A 21,998-nucleotide genomic window follows, 5' to 3' on the forward strand; every position below is an offset into this window, starting at 1 on the left:
ATAAATATATATATTTTTTTTACTAATTTCTAAAAATTTTAATTTCTAAATTCACCACCACTGGTAGATGTGGCGAAATCCTAATGATGCAATCGGTAATTTTTCTGTTTTGGGAGATTTTCACCTCATGGAACAAACTAATCATGACTCACTGTGAATAACTCATTCCTACACTGTTGTCTTTGTGAATCATTTATGATTTGTCAGTGAACTTGTGATCAAAGCTGCTATAAACAACATATTTGCATCCAGAATAGAATTTGCATCTCTCGATATGACTGTATTTGGTTACAGATAACTAAAAACAAACCCAAATCCAGTGCCTCGGGGTGAACGTTCAGTGCTCATGCATATCAGAAACATGGAAATCATTTCAGTCAATTACTGTAGTAAACAACTTGCATTATTATTAGCTGGATAACTTATTACCTACCTTAGTTTTTAAGTTTATTCCTTAGGAAAATCTTTTAAGGGAAAAATGTTTGATAATGAAATGAATTAAAATGTAAAAACCAACAGCCACGTATTGCTTTATATTGAATATAATCATATTTGTATGCATATCCTCTGAAGCTCATGCAGGTACATGTTGATTTTAATTAACGTATTATAGAACATCTGACAAAATGTACCCAGTTAGTAAATATATCCATAGGAACTATGGAAATGTTTTAGATTAAAGTCTCTGTATCAATAAATATATTTGCACTGAAATAAAGTGTTTATTTTATTTTTATTTTTTCACATTTTGAGATCATAATAATGGGATAACTCTAATTTATCTCATAGTCTTGGACTAATTCGGACATGTTTGACCTTGGTAAGAAGCGCTTTTACTTTACATTTGAGAGAGTATTTATGACTTTTATACTCTGAACAATAAAAATGCATGCATTTTAAAAATGCAAAACTACATTTTAATAACACCGAGACGAGCATGTGTGGGCAGTTTTGGCAAAAACATCCAGTTTCTGTTGTAAACAGATGGCGGCACAGTGGTTCTCTCTCCCTTATCTTGAACGTCTCTGCCTTTGATGCTTTCAAAATCTGGGCTAAAACTGATCTGGCTAGGATTCCCAGAAGAGGTGGTCCATATTTTAGTGAAAAATCTAATTTCTCAGATTCTTCGCTGACAGCTTCTGCTTTGACTTTCACACCATTCAGAGGATCCAGGGTTAGGAAGCTCCCCAGGTCTAACGTTTGCATCAGATCCCTGTGTTTGCCATTGTGACAGATGGGGCGGCACACACCAGACGTGACTCTGTGACCTCCTTCACACAATATAGTGTTTTATGGTGAGTTATGGGAACGTGGCTGATGGAGGAAATGAAACCCAGGACCAGACCAATGACATATTTAAGAAAAACAGGTTTCTGTTTATGGTGTTGTGGTGAGAAACAGGTCATCCGTTAACTAGAAATCATGCATAACCTGAGAGACTAAAATGTCATCTACTTTTCGTACTTGCCCATTTTATTTATACTACTTATTAATAATAGTGTTTATTACATCCTTTACAAACGTCAACCAAAATACCTCTGTTGTTAAACTACAAAATAGACTGGTAATTTTTATAATATCATTCACTCTAACCTAATTCATTCAGATTTCTCATTATATATACATACAGCACCAAGTGATGCATTTTGTTTGATACAGGCCTTCATTTTCGATCTGAAGCGCTCGCGGCTGAAGAGTGAAAATGAAGGCCTAAATCAAACAAGATGCATCATTTGGCGCGAGATGGGTATGGCTTGGCGGTGTATTTCGATCAGCTGACGGATGTGACGTTTCTCACATCAAGTCGTCATCGCGGAAGTGTAGCTGCTGGCTGCTAGTCAGAATTATGCTCTGATTCTGGTGAGTTTCGGCTTTACTTTGCCTCTCTCTCGACTGATTTTGATTAACAGAGGGTTTGGTGCTTTTAAATGAGTTATAAACAATTTGTCTCAACTGTCAACTAACCGCCGGTTTGGTGTAAGTTGGAGGTCCGTAAATGTTCAAGTTTAGAGCTACAAGCTTGTTTATGCTCCGATTTACGCGCTAACTAGGCAAATAAGTGCGAATGTACTCATGAATATTAATTAGGTATGTTCTAAATATCAAGAATGTGTTTATGAAGGGATATTTAGTCGGCCATTTGTATTGTGAAATATATATTTAAAGCTTATTTGACACATGTAGATGAACTGTAATCGTGTCGACAGTGCAGAATTATTATGTGATAATTTTGCTTCCCCAGTGTTTATTATCTGGTCTATTTATTTCACATGATTTTATTAATTTTTGCTATAATTCTTTGGACAAATAGGGAAGAGAGTGTTATCAAACCTGAATGCCTTGTGTTAAAAGTTAGAATGGCTTATCACCTGACCTGCTGTCATAATGACAAATTGTTCATAAGAATGACAGGCTAGAATTAATGCTTAAAACTGTTTTCGGAGCTCCCATATCAGTTCACAAACACAAATTATATGGGAAATGATGGCATTAAGTGATCATGTATAATTGTCACAACATTCTACCAACCCAAAGATTATCACAAATTATTCATATTCATTCAACAAAACCTAGTTAATGCAAACACAGTGACTATTTAAATCAAATGTTCAGTGCATAGCAGAAAACAAAATGTTTACCCTACACAGAAATGCAAAATATTTAGTGCATATACAATATAATATGCAATCAGATACACTTCATAGGGCAAGCCTTTTGTTAAAGCTTTAGACCGGTTTTAAAAGTCAAAGGCTTCTTGATTAGATCTTGTCCTCCAGTCTGTTGCTTTGATCACTGTGCTTTCAGTTTGTGTATAATTGCATTAGACTGACTTGTTGTTAGACCGTTTGATCATCTTTTCTTCTTTGGTTCAGGGAATGTGCTCCAGCTGAATGTAGTTATGCCGAGTGGCGTGGACTACAGCGAGTTGGAAGGGAGTCTTCCAGCCATTGCTTCTTTGAATGCCTCGTATTCCCAGGCGTCTCTCTCCCTTCCCTCCCCTAAATACCCCCTGCTGCCCCCCGGAGAGAGGAAAGCCTTCTCAGACGTACGCAGAACATTCTGCCTCTTCGTCACGTTTGACCTCCTCTTCATCGCTCTGCTCTGGATCATTGAATTAAATGTAAGTTTTTGTTTTTGTTTACAAACTGTCTTATTGCCCAATGCTAATAGCTTTTATTTGTCATTCAGTTTGTACTTCCTTTTTTAACTTCGCCCATAGTCGTGTGGCACGCATGTTACAGTTAATTGTACGTGCCGGTTTCACTTCCTCTGATTAAAAATAGAGCTATGCAATATTTGCATATTAAATGTATAATTGTATCTCTTTTTAATAATAAAATAATAAACAATTAAAAACAAAATGTGAATATTTAGATAAAAAGGAAAGATATATTTTCAAATGTAATGTATTTACTGTACTAAATATATATGGTTAAAATATATTTAAAATGCATAATTGATATTTAATTATATAAATGTATAAGAAAGAGCTTTATTGCCAAGTATGTTTGCATATACAATAAATTTGTTCTGGTGACAGAAGCTTCCAGTACACAAGACAACAACAACAACAACAACACACAGATAATAAGAAATAAAGATATGTGAATAAAATACATTTATGTAAATAAACATAAATAGACAAAATTTGTATGTAGAACAGAGATACAGTAGAGATATATAGATGCAATAGAATAGAATTTACAAGGAATGGAATAAGATGTAGTGTACTATTAAATAAAAGTGGTATTGCACATCTATTTATTGAACAGTAGGGGAGAACATTTAACAGTTCATGAGGTAGATTGCCTGGGGGAGATCTTTACTTGTGCCTGAGTGTCCTGGTGTTCGGTGCTCTGAGGCGCTGGCCAGACGTTAAAAGTTCAAAAAGGAGATTGCTTGGATTTGAGGGGTCCAGAGTGGTTTTCGGAGGCCTTTTCGGCATCATGATTCCCCCGCAACCTGCCTAATTAATCACACTGTATCGCCTGGAGCAATGCATGCTTTATAATTACGTTGTTTCTTTTCACAATACAAATTACATTTAAAACAGTTCAATGAACAATTTAAACAGTTGAGATTTTATTGTGCATAAAACGGCAAACAAATTATAGGCTAGTTTACACGAGCTAAATGAAGCATACAAAAACAGCAACAGATTTCTAAATAATTTGAATAATAAATATATTGCAATAACATTAAAATAGCCTTATATTAAATCAGTTTACATTTTTAATCTTATGATGTCCACATCGCTCCTTTGGCATTACTCAATCCAGATATTGTATAGATTTTGATATAGTAATTTAATATGTATCTTTAGCATGTGACATATAAAACAGTACATTTATGTGCATTTAAAGGTTTTCAATTTTAATATTGTAAGGACGCATGCTTGATTTGCCTTTCTCTGTCTCTCTCAGATCAGTAAGAATATATGGACCAGTCTTAAGAATGAGGTTGTTGAATACAACTTTAAGTCATCTTTCTTTGATATCTTTGTAAGTATCTTAAAGCAAATGTCTTGTTACTTATTGAGCCATAATAAAATATGGTCTATTTTTGTAACTGAGTTCTCTCTGCTGTTGGTTTGAAATGATCTCTCCGAGTATTTCATGCTGTTTAGTCCAGTCTAAAACAAACACACAAACTACTCGCACTTCAACTCAAGAACATGTCGATCATTAAACTGTTCCAGTTTTGGGTTTTTATTTTTTGTTTGGTAAAGCAGTCGTCTGTTTATTAAAAGATTATAGAGCATGATGTGAGTGGAACAGTGATTCACACAGTTGCAGTGTCACTACTTTCACACTTTTTAGCATGTGACATCAATAGATGTACAGTACTTGGAAAGTGCTCGTCCCCTACAGCATTTCTTGTACAAGCGAGTTTTGGGTGAAATTGGGGTATAAAAAGGCTTTATTATGTATTGAAGCTGCCCTCATACCTGCAAAAACAGTGAATTCATTCTAGAAACATGTTGAAACTCTCTTATACTCACTTACAGTCATTGCTAAATCCTCAGTTATTACTTCATAAACAATAAGCTGTCTCTATTTCTCATTTGCTTGTTGCTCTCAGCTTTTAGCTGTGTTTAGGTTTCTGTGTTTGCAGCTTGGTTATGCTGCATTTCGATTGAGACACTGGTGGGTTATCGCGGTAAGAAAGACCTCAGCCTATATAAATCTCAATATTTACATTTTATGTAAATTATAAAAAAAAAATTTTTTTAAACAGTTTATATTTTTAGGTACTTCCATATATTTTTCTATACTTTTGAGTTTTAAGATTTTAAAGGTCACTCGTCATGATAATTGTCTTTCTTTCTTTTTTATTTCTTTTTTATCTCAGATCACTACTCTGGTGACCAGTGCCTTCCTCATTGCCAAAGTTATCTGGTCAGATGTAAGATATTCATCTTTTGTCTTTCTAATCAATCTATTTTAATACTTAAATTGAATTGAAATGAAGTTACATAGTGTTGGTTCCTCAGATAGACTAACACTAGCAGCTCTGAATTCCTCATATGTTTTACTATATGTGATGATAGAGATAGGTGTGGGACATGCTAGGTCACCTTTGTTTTCACAGTTGTTCAGTCAGAATGCTTTTGGCTACGTTCTTCCCATCACCTCTTTTGTGGTGGCATGGTTGGAAACCTGGTTCCTGGATTTCAAAGTTCTCACACAGGAAGCGGAGGATGAAAGAGGTAAGTGTTTTTTTTTTATTTTTATAAAAAAACAAATTCAGGGCTATATTGTACTGACACAAATCAGTAGTTTAAAGGTTTTTTTTTTTTTTTTTTACATTTGTGCCTTCGAGAAATGTGACTTGAGAAATTATGATTGGCTGACCTTTTTTTTTTCATTTGAGATGTATAATAATACTGAACTTTATCGTTGTATACAAATGTGGCTGATCATATGTTAATAAAGTTTATGGTTGTGACATCATAGGTGTCATCATTTCTGAGCGAGTCAGTTTGGCTTCTTAGTATTTAAATAAATGTTCTGGGTAGACTTGGAAACTTTGCATTGTGAACATGTGAGAATATCTGCATAGTACAAACCCTTTCAAAGAGGAAGAAAAATCCCTTTTGTCATTTTAATTGTGTTGTGGTCATGTAAAGTCACATCACTTAAAGCTTTGGGAAGGGAAACGTGCTTCTGCTTTGCTCTGGAGATGCACACTGACTGTCACTGATGTTTGGGGGAAGTCCTCACACATCACTGGTGATTTTCTCATCTCCTGCAGTGTATCTGGCAGCAGTTAATGCGGCATGTGAGCCGGCTCCTCTGATCTACCCTAGACCCATGTCTGACGGACAGTTTTACTCTCCGCCAGAGTCCCTGGCAGGTAACGCCATTCACTTTTTTTCTAATGCAACTCATTGTCTGTTTTTGCTTTGCTTCCTGCCTAATGTTTGTGTTTGTCCTGTAGGTTCAGATGAGGAGTTTGATGAAGGTCTCAGCAGGAAAGAACTAACAGAACAAGTAATCAAATGCTTGTTTTCTTTTTTTTTTGATTAGGTTTGGTTAAAATAAACAATGGCAAAATTTTTGTCCGTCGGAAAGTAATAAGAACGTTTATTCCATAAAAAGCACTGCAGATCACTTTGTCTAATCACTTGTTTTTAAGGACAAGCAGTTTATACGACAGGGACGTGAGGCCATGGCAGTGGTGGAACAAATACTGACACAAGAGGAAAACTGGAAGTTTGAGAAGACTAATGTATGTACATGTACATGCTTGCAGTCTTGATTTGTTTCTGGTTTTGTTGCTGGTTTAATACGATGTTTTCATTCTTAGGAGATGGGCGATGCAGTATATACACTTGAAATCCCATTCCATGGGAAAACGTTTATTTTAAAGGTATTTTCCATCTGTATTATGAGCCTTTTTGTGTCTTCATGTTTGTTCAATACATAGAGAATCAGTCACTTACCTGTGTTTTGGCTGTTTTAGGCACTCTTGCAGTGTAAAGCAGAGGTGGTGAATAAGGAGGTCATTTTACAGCCAGAGAAGATGGTGCAGTGGAACAGAACAGTGTCTGTTTGTCAGGTACACATACACGCACAGATGCCTCCATTAACGTCAGCTGAAACACATGTTGGTGTGAGGAATGTATTAATAGTGAAGACACATCTACACTTTAAAATGTACCAAAATGTAATAATTCTGTAACTATGATACATTGCATACATTCCAGGATTCTTTGATGAAAGCTCCAAAGAACAGCATTTATATGAAATACAAAATAAAAATGGAAATCTTTTGTGATATTATAAATGTCTTCACTGTCACTTTCGATCAGTCTAATGCGTCGTTGCTGAATGAAAACTAAATGGATGTGTAAAATAGGTCTTGCTTCCACAGGGGTGTATTTATGCTGATGACCCACATATACATCAATCCCTATTGTTTTCTGTTTTCTCGCTGACTTTCCCTTGTAGTTATAGAAACAGAAAGGCCATAAATAAAACTCTTAAGAAGCTACAAAAATAAAATATTTTTTTGTGGGATGGTTTTGAGTTTTTAAACAGCCTTGAAGTAAGAAGCTGTTTGTAAGTGTCCTGCATGCAATTAATGTTCTCTGTGTGTTCTTTTCTGATCGGTGTACAGATTTTACAGAGAGTGGATGAAAACACAATGGTGTCTTATGATGTTTCTGCGGGAGCCGCAGGAGGTGTCGTGTCTCCCAGGTGAGCTGATGTTGAAGTCGGTTTAAAATGTGAAATATTTCATATTTATTATGATTTGTAGCTGCTTTGATTGGCTGTTCAAATTCTTGGGAAGCCAAAGGGTTCAAACTGTCTTTTCTTGTTCTTCATCTTCAGGGACTTTGTGAACGTTCGTCGGGTGGAGTGCAGGCGAGACTGTTACATCTCTGCAGGAATGGCCACCAGTCACAGCAGCAAACCCCCTCACAGTCGCTACGTCAGGTCTGCTTCGGCTTCAACAGCAAATAAAAAAGGGGAGAACTTAAAACCTTAAACTGAACTCTCTCTCTCCTTCTCTCTTTCAGAGGGGAAAATGGTCCTGGTGGATTTGTGGTGTTGAAATCTAGCAGTAACCCATCAGTTTGCACCTTCATCTGGGTCCTCAATACAGACCTTAAGGCAAGAGCTTCAGTCACTGGCAGTTTGCACATTTAAGCCATTGAACAAAGTCAAATTATGTTTTTAATTAGTTGTTTTAAAAGGCAAGCATCAATACTATAAGCTTTGCAAATACATAGAATTAGAGATTTGAACAATCCCATAACATTAAAGGGGTTACTCCACCCCAAAATGTAAATTTTGTCATTAATCACTTACCCCCATGTTGTTCCAAACCCCGTAAAAGCTTCATTCATCTTCGGAAACACGATTTAAGATATTTCGGATGAAAACTGAGAGGCTTGTGACTGTCCCATTGACTGCCAAGTAACTCACTCTGTCAAGGTCCAGAAAAGTATGAAAGACATCATCAGAATACTCAATCTGATTCAGTGGTTCAATCGTAATGTTATGAAGCGACGCCAAATGGTTTTTCTACACAAAGAAGACAAAAATAACGACTTTATTCAACAATCTGTCTCCTTTGTGTCTCTCCATATCACCATTTTGAAGAAAATGAGCTGAACGCAAACTGCGTACGCTATTCTGTGTCAGTAAAAATAAATGTATTATTATTTATTTTCTTATAACAGGGTCACCTGCCACGTTACCTCATCCACCAGTCACTGGCCGCCACCATGTTCGAGTTCATGTCTCATCTCAGGCAGCATATAAATGAAGTCCACGTCCCACCTCGGTGATCTCTGGCTTCGACTCTTTATCCAGGCACAGTTTACATTGTGATAACTTTATATTTGACTGTGCCATATTCATACTACAACTGTCAAGAGGAGATACAGCATTGAGTTTGACTGGCGGGAGGTTGTCACTAGGAAAGTTTGGCTGCACTTTACACTGAAGTTTAATTTTATATAAATGTACTACTGCAGCGCATGGACACGAGTCATAACTCATACTGTCAAACCCAACAAGAGCTGGAAACATGCACAGGAAGTTATCATAGAGCAGCTTGTGCTGTATAAGAGGTCAGGGGAAAAATCGATTGTGCCTAAAACCACTGTTGTCCCCGTGTGAACACAACTGAAGTCTAGGACCATTTCTGTGCCAAATATGCTGTGGTTTCTCATTCTGCTTTTACTTATGCCTTTATCAAACATGCACACACATTCCTACTAATTGTAATTATTGTTTTAGATCTTATTATGGTTTGCAATTGGCTCTTGTGGCCAAACATTGCTGTATTAGATTATTAAAAGTAAATGCATTCATCTGTAGCATAGATCAGCATCCTGCCATGTATATGATAATTTGTCTAATAATGTAAATGATTAAGAGTTTGATTATACAGTTATGTCTTAAATCAACATATCCGGGCAACTACGACCAGAGTATTTGTATAAAATATGCTGCAGCACAACTTTTGTGCTCGATTTTATTCTATAAAAACTGGTTCAGAGCAGCTCAAAATCCATATGAATATAATGGGCCTTTTTTTTTTAAATGCATGCTTTTATTTCTCTCCTTTCTTTATTGCATGTCAGTTTGCTTTTCTCACAGAGCATTACTGTCCAAAGTTTTTTTGATTATACACTCATGTTTACCACATTCATTCAGGGCAGAGCAATTTATAAGGCATAGTCACTAGTTGTTTGATAAGTTTTGTCTAATAGAAATGCGAATGTGTCCTACATTAATAGTTGGCTTGAAAAAGCAAGCTTAATGGTTTTAACAGAGAGGAGAAAAAAAACACTTTTACAGGGTATTGTGCTTCCTTTTAAGGGATGGCACACGTTGTAGTTGGTTTATCAATGCTATCGTTAATAATGTTTTTATAATCTTTTTAAAATCCTGTTCTGTACTTTGTTTCGCAGCCTTTCTTGGCTTGTACTTGTGTGCCTTTGTTACAGTTTCCCCTCAGTGAAATTACAAGTTGCTTTCGTTATTAAGATTTATTTTGTATCTGAACTTTCTTTTTTGGGGGACCATTATGGACTGTATCCACATTTGTTTGTGCAAAAAATATTTTGCAGTTCACTTGAATTCACTTATGATTCAGGTTCTGTGTGAATGATATTTTTATACTAATTTACAGTAATATGAAGCTATACAGATTTCTGTCATGTAACCTCAAAAATCATGATTTTGTTTTTAAATAAAGAATCAACATTTAATAAATATGAACAAACATGAAGTTTATACAGAATGTCTGTTACCTGTTTCAGATGTATAGTTAATTAAACAGTAACCCCAAAAACCTATATACTCCTATAATGTCAACTTTTTTACATTTTTATTATTTGGATTATGCTTTTTAAGTTAAAAGCCTCTGGCAGAATAAGTTGTACCCAGCCTACCTTGTGATAAGACAGACTACGAGCCTCTCACATGAGTATCACACATCAAACACTTCTCTATTTCTGTCTTTATTGCATATCATTTTGTTGGTTCATGTATTAATTTTAAAGTGATCTTTGAACACATTTGCAGGTTTGTCTCACTTTTAGACAAACTTTCAGCCACAGAACCGAAATGATGCAATAGTGTCTGTTACTCCTTAAGGACTGTAAAATTTAATTGTATATGCAAAGCAAAATTCACAAGTGTCTGTTTAGTTCTGGGTTTTTTGTGGCCACAAACTTTAGACAGTAATTCCTACCCAATTTATGATGGATGACAGCTGGCAAAAATTACAATAATAATAATCTGCATTTTGTATTAGACATCCTACTGACAACACGAGTTTTACACTTATATCTGAATTTCACCTGCTTGAAATATTTGTAAAAAAGTCAAACATAAATATTAGATGAAAAACAAATAAGTTTAAGCACTGAAATTATTACATAAAAATAATTTAGTTTACTAATACAAAATGCATAAAATTACTAAATGAAATTGACTGAAAATTTAAACAATAAAAGCAAAATCAAAAACTATAAAAGTTTATAATTAATACTAAAACAACACTGACCTGCTGTTTCATGCTTCTCAAATCTGGTATTTAGGTTTGATTATTTTGCCAGTGAAATGTGAGCAAGAGGTTTAGGATTATTTGTTTTCATAATAATATGAAGCAACTGTGTTATGTAATCACTCTTTTGTTTTGTTTTTTTACTTCAAACCTGCTTCGTTTTCTCTATGACTGTTTAAAATTGTATGAAGTTCTGGATATGCAAAGCAAAACCTAACGTTGTCGGAGGTAAAAGCTTGTGTGTGTTTTGGTGGCTGTAGGACGAGTGGCTTTATTTAGAGGTCTGTGATGGCCTCGGGTTACACAGCTCAGACTCATGACTAAACTGTGATGTTATTCATTCTAGAGAGACACTGAGATGTTTTAGTCGCTCGCTCTCTGGACCCCAAAAGATGCTTCACTTCTGAATAAGAGAAAACTGTGTTTAGATCTGAATTGATGGATCCAGCGTTTTGCCAGGAGTTTCTGGGGTAAGTTATAATTTAAAGCAATACATCCCACTGTTATTTTCAATCTGAAAATACTTAACGAATGCTGAGGCTCACCCTGAAGAACCGTATATGACTCTGACAGCTTGAAGAAAGGCAAGACGAATCTCTCCTGTAGTAGAAACAGAGATGTGGTGTTTAAAACTCACCTCTCGAACTTGGACTTTTTCTTTGCCATCTTCTAGTTTTGTGTTTTGAGGATGGGTGCCGCCTTCAAGAAGTTCTGTATACGATTCTGCTGTTGCTGCTGCTGTGAGGATGATGAGGACGAGGAAGAAAAGAGACCTTTACTTAGGTATTATACTTGAACTATGTTTTGAGTTTATGATTTTGCTCAAGAAAAATATACTATTTCTCCTTCTTACTTTTTTATTTTAAGTTTCTTTAGTTCAAAACTGAGTAAACTTACTAAAAGTTTTAACAGCGACTAACTCTTCAACTCTACAACATGTGTAAATAGTATTTTTAATATATACATTTAATTCATAACTCACTTCACAACGTGCTTCTGCTTTTCCTTTGGCCTGACAGGAAATACAAATTTGAATTAAAAAGGAAACGTGTTAACTGCTAGTTACAAAGTAATATCAAACACACATGATACGGATATTCGTACAGTTTTCGTCCTCGTATGCATGGTGACGTTTTGTTTGTGTGTTTGTGTCAGTCACGACACGTTAGAATATTTCGACCGCGAGGCGAAAAAAAGGCGGGACCAGGAGACCAATCTGTGGAGACACCCGTCGCTGCAGACTGTAGCGCGGTGACGTCACGTACGTACGTCACGTATGTGTTTACTGCGCATGCGCAATGTGACATAAGGTATATGTTTAACACGCATGCGCGTCGTACATATTTCCGTTACCAAGGAGTATAGAAGCGCTATATACCTAGGGTTACTGCGCATGTACAGGTTCATTCACTTCCGGATGTATGGTGGATTTGAGATTCGTTGGCAGTAAGTCAAAAAAATATTAACTTACTTATGTTTTCTTAAAAACAATGTGTGTTTGTGTTAACGGCTTTTAATTGCAACGATGCTTTGGTCATAATCGTATATTGCAATTGCGATTTCAGACATTTATGACATGTGTTATGATATATGTTAGGATTCAAAGTGACAGGGATTCTGCTGCTGGTCTGTTAAAGGGTCTTTAAAAGTATTTTTTCGCCGACAAATTAGCCTTTAGAGATGTATTTAAATAGAGCAGAAAGACTTGCATTAATAAAGTAGGCTAATGTCACTGATTGTTGCATGTGTTGTTTTTGTATTTGTCATCCTTTTTATTAACTAACATTATCAAAGATTAAAAGATACTGTAACATTTATTGTTCATTGTTAACTAATATTAACCATTGACAGCTTATTGTAAAGTGTTACCTCTTCAATTTACCTTTGTGTGACTGACAGAGTTCATTTAAATCTGACATATAGAAACCTTAACTTGACTGTAAATGTTCTTTTGTTTAGATGCATACTACAGTCCTCAGAAAAGGAGAAAAGATAACAATAGAACAGTGCATCTCATGCTGTGATAAATATCACTGCCCATTTTGTGAGACCTGGGTCTACAAACCAGTGGACTTGTACAGTGTCACGAAGCATGTGCAGGATCATCTGAAAACAGCTGTTCGTGAAGAAGGTGTGTAGTGTTTGAACATCCATAAACATGGTTTTGTGAGTGGATATGTGTTTTACACTGTTTTTTTTTTTTGTAAATTTCAGATTTTATTATCATAAGATGCAGCTTAAAATGCAGAGATGTTTCTCATTTTCATTGCTGCTATTGTTCTGCTACAATCATACGAAAAGCACAATTTAACATCCATCTTACAAAATGCAAGCAAAAGAAACAAAAGTTTCCATCTCCACAAAGAACTCCATCACCCATGGTTCTGATTGGTAATACACCTCTGCCTGCAGCTTCTGCTCAGACAGCACCCCTTCTTCAACCTCAGCCTTCTCCAAGTGAACCACGCACGTCTGTGTCTCCCACGCCCAGTACTCCACTGTATCAACCCAAAGTATGTAAGGGACCACCACTTCCATCTCCTTTGAGTACCTTCACATCTCTGCCTGCAGCTTCTGCTCAGACAGCACCCCTACTTCAAGCTCAGCCTTCTCCAAGTGAACCACGCACGTCTGTGTCTCCCACGCCCAGTACTCCACTGTATCAACCCAAAGTATGTAAGGGACCACCACTTCCATCTCCTTTGAGTACCTTCACATCTCTGCCTGCAGCTTCTGCTCAGACAGCACCCCTTCTTCAACCTCAGCCTTCTCCAAGTGAACCACGCACGTCTGTGTCTCCCACGCCCAGTACTCCACTGTATCAACCCAAAGTATGTAAGGGACCACCACTTCCATCTCCTTTGAGTACCTTCACATCTCTGCCTGCAGCTTCTGCTCAGACAGCACCCCTACTTCAAGCTCAGCCTTCTCCAAGTGAACCACGCACGTCTGTGTCTCCCACGCCCAGTACTCCACTGTATCAACCCAAAGTATGTAAGGGACCACCACTTCCATCTACTTTGAGTACCATCACATCCTATAATACATTTCAAAATATATTAAAAATCTTTACCTTGTATGACTCTTTTGCCTTTCTTCAAAATGATTTGATTTTGTTTAAATATTGTTTTTTCTTTTATGTAAATTAGGTGTCGTGAACTGGAGTGCATTTTCTGTAGGATACAGACAGGAGTTCCGGGTGCCGTATTCACTGACCCAGTGCCTATGGTGCCATGAAACATTCAAAGACTGCCCACCTGGCTATGTTGGGAATGGCAGGAGGGGAGTCCTGCGTGGATTTTATTCCTACAAAGACTTTAGGGCTACTGCTCAGTTGATTGTTTTATTAAAGATGGAGGTGAATTTTAGAATGTGTAGGTGCAGATGCAGTTTCTTTTTTCTTTCTCATGTGTCATGTTTATAGTTGTAATCTCTCTTTCTCTCTCTCTCTCAATCATATATGTACACACACACAATTATATTTTGTTTTGTACTTTGCAATAAAAAAAAAGATTACTGTTATCAGTTTGGTTTTTGGAGGCAAGATGCAAAAAAATGGGAAGCAGACACTGAAAATATAAAGTATGTTGTCAATTTAACTGAAAAATACTTTATTGGCATAAATATTTCACATGCAGAATTGTCAAAGTAACAGAAGCATGTATAAAATTATACTAAATAAATAAACAAGAACCAGGACAGAGGACAGATTAAAAGAAATAAAGAAAGGTTCAATTAAAGTGTAGTGTAATGTTACAATATAGCTACACAGTGAAGTACTGCTCAACAGAATGTATATATGTATATGTATATATATATTACTACACAGATATTAGGCTACAGAATAAACACTCTAATTCCGTATATTTTTACCTCAGATGAGACATGATTAAAATCATGGACATTTTACTGTTTAGAGTTTTTAAATACTTATCTATTTTATTGGTATGGGCTATTCTGTTAAGAATGCGCATGCGTTTTACTGATGTATTAAGTCACACGACGCGAAAACACCTAACGTCACCACGCAATGCAAATTACACACGCATGCGTGTTAGAGACATACCTGGCCTCACTTTGCGCATGCGCGGGAAACACATACGTGACGTCGATACGTGACGTCACCGCGCTACAGTCTGCAGCGAGGACTTCTTGAATCTGTGGAACGAGCCCGGAGACCCCTCCCACTCCGAGAGAGACGACGACCGCACGCTCTACAACCTGCTGCAGACCCGAGCCCAAACTCAGCGGGGCACTCACGTACGACAAGCACAACACATCTGCAAATAATAATAATAATTATTATTAAAAAAAAAAAAAAAAAAAAATATATATATATATATATATATATATATATATATATATATATATATATATATATATATATATATATACACACACACACTCACCTATAGGATTATTAGGAACACCTGTTCAATTTCTTATTAGTGCAATTATCTAATCAACCAATCACATGGTTTAGGGGTGTGGTCCTGGTCAAGACAATCTCCTGAACTCCAAACTGAATGTCAGAATGGGAAAGAAAGGTGATTTAAGCTTGGCATGGTTGTTGGTGCCAGACGGGCCGGTCTGAGTATTTCACAATCTGCTCAGTTACTGGGATTTGTAATGCATAACCATTTCTAGGGTTTACAAAGAATGGTGTGAAAAGGGAAAAACATCCAGTATGTGGCAGTCCTGTGGGCGAAAATGCCTTGTTGATGCTAGAGGTCAGAGGAGAATGGGTCGACTGATTCAAGCTGATAGAAGAGCAACTTTGAATGAAATAACCACTCGTTACAACTGAGGTATGCAGCAAAGCATTTGTGAAGCCACAGCATGCACAACCTTGAGGCGGATGGGCTACAACAGCAGAAGACCCCACCGGGTACCACTCATCTCCACTACAAATAGGAAAAAGAGGTTACAATTTGCACAAGCTCACCAAACTTGGACAGTTGAAGACTGGAAAAATGTTTCCTGGTCTGATGAGTCTCGATTTCTGTTGAGACATTCAGATGGTAGAGTCAGAATTTGGCGTAAACAGAATGAGAACATGGATCCATCATGCCTTGTTGCCACTGTGCAGGCTGGTTGTGGTGGTGTAATGATGTGGGGGATGTTTTCTTGGCACACTTTAGGCCCCTTAGTGCCAACTGGGCATCGTTTAAATGCCACGGCCTACCTGAGCATTGTTTCTGACCATGTCCATCCCTTTATGACCACCATGTACCCATCCTCTGATGGCTACTTCCAGCAGGACAATGCATCATCATGTCACAAAGCTCGAATCATTTCAAATTGGTTTCTTGAACATGATAATGAGTTCATTGTACTAAAATGGCCCCCACAGTCACCAGATCTCAACCCAATCTTTGGGATGTGGTGGAACGGGAGCTTTGTGCCCTGTTCATCCCACAAATCTCCATCAACTGCAAAATGCTATCCTATCAATATGGGCCAACATTTCTAAAGAATGCTTTCAGCACCTTGTTGAATCAATGGCAAGTAGAATTAAGGCAGTTATGAAGGCTAAAGGGGGTCAAACACAGTATTAGTATGGTGTTCCTAATAATCCTTTAGGTGAGTGTGTATATATATATACAGTATTGTTCAAAATAATAGCAGTACAATGTGACTAACCAGAATAATCAAGGTTTTTAGTATATTTTTTATTGCTACGTGGCAAACAAGTTACCAGTAGGTTCAGTAGATTGTCAGAAAACAAACAAGACCCAGCATACATGATATGCACGCTCTTAAGGCTGTGCAATTGGGCAATTAGTTGAATTAGTTGAAAGGGGTGTGTTCAAAAAAATAGCAGTGTGGCATTCAATCACTGAGGTCATCAATTTTGTGAAGAAACGGGTGTGAATCAGGTGGCCCCTATTTAAGGATGAAGCCAACACTTGTTGAACATGCATTTGAAAGCTGAGGAAAATGGGTCGTTCAAGACATTGTTCAGAAGAACAGCGTACTTTGATTAAAAAGTTGATTAGAGAGGGGAAAACCTATAAAGAGGTGCAAAAAATGATATGCTGTTCAGCTAAAATGATCTCCAATGCCTTAAAATGGAGAGCAAAACCAGAGAGACGTGGAAGAAAACGGAAGACAACCATCAAAATGGATAGAAGAATAACCAGAATGGCAAAGGCTCAGCCAATGATCACCTCCAGGATGATCAAAGACAGTCTGGAGTTACCTGTAAGTACTGTGACAGTTAGAAGACGTCTGTGTGAAGCTAATCTATTTTCAAGAATCCCCCGCAAAGTCCCTCTGTTAAAAAAAAGGCATGTGCAGAAGAGGTTACAATTTGCCAAAGAACACATCAACTGGCCTAAAGAGAAATGGAGGAACATTTTGTGGACTGATGAGAGTAAAATTGTTCTTTTTGGGTCCAAGGGCCACAGGCAGTTTGTGAGACGACCCCCAAACTCTGAATTCAAGCCACAGTACACAGTGAAGACAGTGAAGCATGGAGGTGCAAGCATCATGATATGGGCATGTTTCTCCTACTATGGTGTTGGGCCTATTTATCGCATACCAGGGATCATGGATCAGTTTGCATATGTTAAAATACTTGAAGAGGTCATGTTGCCCTATGCTGAAGAGGACATGCCCTTGAAATGGTTGTTTCAACAAGACAATGACCCAAAACACACTAGTAAACGGGCAAAGTCTTGGTTCCAAACCAACAAAATTAATGTTATGGAGTGGCCAGCCCAATCTCCAGACCTTAATCCAATTGAGAACTTGTGGGGTGATATCAAAAATGCTGTTTCTGAAGCAAAACCAAGAAATGTGAATGAATTGTGGAATGTTGTTAAAGAATCATGGAGTGGAATAACAGCTGAGAGGTGCCACAACTTGGTTGACTCCATGCCACACAGATGTCAAGCAGTTTTAAAAAACTGTGGTCATACAACTAAATATTAGTTTAGTGATTCACAGGATTGCTAAATCCCAGAAAAAAAAAAATGTTTGTACAAAATAGTTTTGAGTTTGTACAGTCAAAGGTAGACACTGCTATTTTTTTGAACACACCCCTTTCAACTAATTGCCCAATTGCACAGCCTTAAGAGCGTGCATATCATGAATGCTGGGTCTTGTTTGTTTTCTGACAATCTACTGAACCTACTGGTAACTTGTTTGCCACGTAGCAATAAAAAATATACTAAAAACCTTGATTATTCTGGTTAGTCACATTGTACTGCTATTATTTTGAACAAGACTGTATGTGTGTTAGTGTGTATAGATGTGACCTCTAGAGGTCAAGCGTGATGCTTCATGTCTTCTGTCCTGCAGGGCTACCGGCGTCTGAGCGTCGACATCGAGGCTATGAGAGACATGAGAAGAGAGGTGCGAGATAAGTGGAAGATGATCTTAGAGAATCTGGGTAAGAGATGATGTGTGAGAGATGATGTTCCAGTGATTCGGAGACCGTCTGTCACTGAGATGCTCGTGTTCTTCTCTCAGGGTTCATGGCTGAAGCCGAGTCTCTGCTGACTGTGTCCACCAGCGCATCATGTGACCGCATGAGAAACGCAGCGGTCGCCCGCAGCCTGCTGCAGACCCTCCACACGGAGACATCCATATTCAACCGCAAAGAGGCTCCACCCGAGAGATACCTCTTCATCCTGGTGAGCTTCTCACTCAAACTACAACTCTGAGCAATCACAAACACTCAGAGAGCAGTTAATATAAATCATGTAAATACTGCTGCTGCATTTAAATGTGTACTTCTCCATCAACAAGTTCATTTCTATTTTAAGTGAGGTGCTTCATGCTTCAGGCAAGTAAAGATGAATATTGTTTTGATATTCTAAAATATTGAAAAAATCTAATATAAAAATAAATATTACTATTATTAAATGCATTTTATGTATATCAAATATAAATATAATACAAATATCAATATTTAGAATAAATGTAATTATTTACATTATTAATAAATTTAATATAAACAAAAGCTACCAATGCACAACTTTCAGAAAACAAAACAAAAAAATAATGAACTAATAATTTTAAGTTAAAAAGGGACTTGAGCCATACTACTTTACATGCACAAAATAAATGTATATAAAATAAAAGCAAATTAGAAATTAGTTAAAACATTTTTTAAAAATACAGTTACAAAAAAACAAACCGAAATCAAAATTTATAGACATGAAAAATAAAATATTCTATTCAAAATATTAAAATGAAATATTCAATATAAAATGAAAAATGTGTATGAACGTCTGAAATGAACATGCTTTAGTTGAGATAGACAGACTTCCCCTTGTTCACTCTGACCTCTGTAATATTTGCACTGCGCTCAGGACCGGCTGATTTATCTGGATGCTGCTGAGGATTTTGTGGCCAAGGCTCGACGCTTCTACCCTCCTAAAGATGATGATGATGATGATGAAGAGGACAACACCGGTCGAATAAATCTCCCTCTGCTGCTGTCCCGCATGAATCAGAACATCTCTGGAGGAGAGGACGAGGATGAAGAGGGCGAGACCACCGGTCCAGAGGACTGACAGTGAGATTAGATTGTGTTGAGGGTTTCAGAATTCAGTTTGAGGGGTTTTGGAGGTAAAAGTATTTTGACTGATGTGGGTTCGGGTTTTAGGGTGGATGATGGGGATGCTTAAGATTAAATGGTGCAGGTTTAAACCATTTATTAGACAAATGATTTTCTGAGAAATAGGAGACTTTTTAGAAACATAGAAATAGCTGCAGGTCTCACATTTTATGTAACTATGAATTATAAAATTATTAGAAGATTCAGGATTACGGAGGCATGTTGATATTGTAAGGCTTAGATTGTGAAGTGAATTTAAATAAGTAGAAATGAAATGCATCTCTTGAAATTTGTGTCTGTGTTCTTTACATTGGACGTTTGTGGAAATGTTGAAACTAGTCGGTTATTAAAAACTTCAACTCTCATATGCCATTTGTTTTTTTTTTGTCATCACATCACTTGCTCACCAACACTACATTTCTCCAAATCTGTTCAGATGAAGAAATAAACTCCTCTACAGTTATAATGCACAATAACTACAACATGAATAAAAGGAACAGAGTCCTTTTTATTGAACATTTTTATTGAGGTCCCAAAAACCATCATCAACGATATTATGTAAACAATATTAATTAGGAAAATAATAAAAAACAACAACAGCTCAAATATCCACAGCCCCCAGGGTTGAGCGGACAGTACAAGGGTGTGGATTCAAGCTAAGATGAGATTTCATGTGCAATCAGGAATGTAGACATGGTGTGCGGCGCTCGGAGGACTGGCGTCTGCCGCAGACTACTGCTGGACCTGGCAACATGAACACACAGTTAACAGCAGATCATAGAGATACGTCACAAATGAAAGGAAAAACTGCAGCATGATGCATACTTCAAAATTCAGGCTTTTGATGACTTAAAATGGCCTAAAACATTGATAACGTGAAGGTAATTTTGACTGTTTATTTCTGTATTTGTTGCGGTCTATAATTTTTGCATGGTAGATGTGGCATTGAGCTAAATTTACACATTGCACAGCCTTTCAAAAGTTTAACAACAACAACAAAAATAGACTATCCTGTGTTTTTTCTCTGAATAAAATGCATGGCCTCATGTTTTACTTTGGAAAAAAAAAAAAATTAACTTGACACGTTTTGAATAAGGCTGTGTTTTCACAATCAATTTAGAAAGTGAATGATTTCTTGGAAAATAAAGTCTGTAGTAGTAACCAGTAATGTGTAACAGAGAATAGCTAACTTGTATGGGAGTAAATCTGATGGATCGGCACTATACAATACGATATCGATTCTCAATACCAGCGATATGATATTTGCCAATACCTCAAAAAGTTATACGATTCAATTACGATTCAATTCGATACAGGAGTATATTGATCGATATATCTATATTTTTATATTATAAATCTATTTTAAACCACCATCTACATTTTTATTAACTCGCAAATGCAAGCAAAATATATAACAAACATTTACATTTTCACATTGTGTAAATAAACAATTGGAAAAAAATCTGGCTGCTAATATGGGCTCAGTGCTAAAAATACTATATATATATATATATATATATATATATATATATATATATATATATATATATATATATATATATATATATATATATATATATATATATATATTTTTTTTTTAATACAGATAACCAAATTACAAGTAATAGGAGAAAATAAATACAAAGATACAAGTTGAATAAACAGAGCTTTTCAGGTTTTTCAGCTCAGTCTAAAATACATTTTAAGGTATGTTACAGAAATGTAATACATCTAGAATAACTGCAGTCTTCACTGTATAAATTAAATATAGATTCATACTTTTTTGATGTTACAAAGGTTATTTAGTCAGGAGCAGTGATCACTTGTATTTTTCTTTGACAGTATTAGATTTATTATTAGTTTGCTTTCACTTTAAGAACAAAAGCACGGATTTAATATACTGATACACATGCCTTTTCTTTCTGAACTGTTTACATTAAGACATGCCTAACCGACTGTGTTAACTAGGATCGATTTAGTATTCGCGCAGTGCGGTCGTGTGTGTGTGTGCGCGCTTCAGATGTGTTCGCTGACAAGTTTTTACACAGCGCTCAACCGTTCCGCAAACAATCCCGAGCATTTTTTATTCTCACCTTGTGCCTTCAGGCAGTCCTTATACCGAGTCCTGATACATGAGTTTGAGCGAGAATGCACGCGTTGGCGGTAATGCATAGACGGATTTTATGTGAAAATGTGGACAGTCTCAAATAAGGTGACTATTTATACTAGTATCAATATTTTACGTGTGACATCGATGCATCGTATCGTCAGACATCGTATCGATGTATCGATCCATACCGATGAATCGTTACACCCCTACTAACTCAGGGGACACCAAACTACTGTAGACTATAAAAACACATCAGATATAGTCCAAGCATAAACCATACGAGCACAG

The 21,998-nt window shown here is 36.6% G+C and overlaps 4 protein-coding genes and 1 long non-coding RNA gene across 15 annotated transcripts in view; 4 read left to right on the top strand and 1 right to left on the bottom strand.

Moving 5' to 3' along the window:
- Nucleotides 1-979: 979 nt before the first annotated feature.
- Nucleotides 980-10,009, top strand: LOC113062631 (stAR-related lipid transfer protein 3-like). Of its 5 annotated transcripts, none has more exons than XM_026232612.1 (15): nucleotides 980-1,295; nucleotides 2,874-3,121; nucleotides 4,425-4,502; nucleotides 5,083-5,160; nucleotides 5,353-5,406; nucleotides 5,593-5,710; nucleotides 6,256-6,357; nucleotides 6,442-6,494; nucleotides 6,640-6,732; nucleotides 6,811-6,873; nucleotides 6,967-7,062; nucleotides 7,624-7,703; nucleotides 7,839-7,943; nucleotides 8,027-8,120; nucleotides 8,693-10,009. In XM_026232612.1, exons 2-15 carry the CDS (start codon nucleotides 2,900-2,902, stop codon nucleotides 8,798-8,800), a joined length of 1,344 nt encoding a protein of 447 aa, XP_026088397.1. In that variant the 5' UTR covers nucleotides 980-1,295; nucleotides 2,874-2,899; the 3' UTR covers nucleotides 8,801-10,009. The 5 variants fall into 5 exon arrangements, with proteins under 5 accessions (XP_026088397.1, XP_026088396.1, XP_026088399.1 ...); XM_026232611.1 differs by lacking the exon at nucleotides 980-1,295 and adding an exon at nucleotides 1,757-1,860; XM_026232613.1 differs by lacking the exon at nucleotides 980-1,295 and adding an exon at nucleotides 1,941-1,988.
- Nucleotides 10,010-11,205: 1,196 nt separating this feature from the next.
- On the top strand, nucleotides 11,206-12,244 carry LOC113062634 (uncharacterized). Of its 2 annotated transcripts, XR_003278564.1 has the most exons (4): nucleotides 11,219-11,259; nucleotides 11,378-11,501; nucleotides 11,705-11,814; nucleotides 12,187-12,244. It is a non-coding gene; the product is annotated as an uncharacterized LOC113062634 (long non-coding RNA). The 2 variants fall into 2 exon arrangements; XR_003278563.1 differs by having other exon boundaries at nucleotides 11,206-11,501.
- A 608-nt stretch (nucleotides 12,245-12,852) lies between these two features.
- LOC113062632 (vegetative cell wall protein gp1-like) lies at nucleotides 12,853-14,474 on the top strand. 4 transcript variants are annotated; one of them, XM_026232617.1, is made up of 3 exons: nucleotides 12,853-13,162; nucleotides 13,246-14,025; nucleotides 14,181-14,474. In XM_026232617.1, exons 1-3 carry the CDS (start codon nucleotides 12,991-12,993, stop codon nucleotides 14,453-14,455), a joined length of 1,227 nt encoding a protein of 408 aa, XP_026088402.1. In that variant the 5' UTR covers nucleotides 12,853-12,990; the 3' UTR covers nucleotides 14,456-14,474. The 4 variants fall into 4 exon arrangements, with proteins under 4 accessions (XP_026088402.1, XP_026088404.1, XP_026088405.1 ...); XM_026232619.1 differs by having other exon boundaries at nucleotides 13,246-14,021; XM_026232620.1 differs by having other exon boundaries at nucleotides 13,246-13,862.
- A 3,844-nt stretch (nucleotides 14,475-18,318) lies between these two features.
- LOC113062633 (melanoregulin-like) lies at nucleotides 18,319-19,879 on the top strand. The gene is made up of 3 exons (XM_026232621.1): nucleotides 18,319-18,427; nucleotides 18,508-18,671; nucleotides 19,353-19,879. Exons 1-3 carry the CDS (start codon nucleotides 18,319-18,321, stop codon nucleotides 19,554-19,556), a joined length of 477 nt encoding a protein of 158 aa, XP_026088406.1. The 3' UTR covers nucleotides 19,557-19,879.
- A 223-nt stretch (nucleotides 19,880-20,102) lies between these two features.
- Nucleotides 20,103-21,998, bottom strand: part of LOC113062635 (chromodomain-helicase-DNA-binding protein 4-like) — a 33,531-nt gene continuing 31,635 nt past the window's right edge. For all 3 annotated transcript variants that reach the window (XM_026232623.1, XM_026232622.1, XM_026232625.1), the window contains one exon: nucleotides 20,103-20,344. In XM_026232623.1, coding sequence (XP_026088408.1) covers nucleotides 20,333-20,344 — 12 coding nt within the window. In that variant the 3' untranslated portion in view covers nucleotides 20,103-20,332. The remainder of the gene's footprint in view (nucleotides 20,345-21,998) is intronic.

The sequence above is a fragment of the Carassius auratus genome, chromosome 44, assembly GCF_003368295.1.
Source record: "Carassius auratus strain Wakin chromosome 44, ASM336829v1, whole genome shotgun sequence".
Lineage (NCBI taxonomy): Eukaryota > Metazoa > Chordata > Actinopteri > Cypriniformes > Cyprinidae > Carassius > Carassius auratus.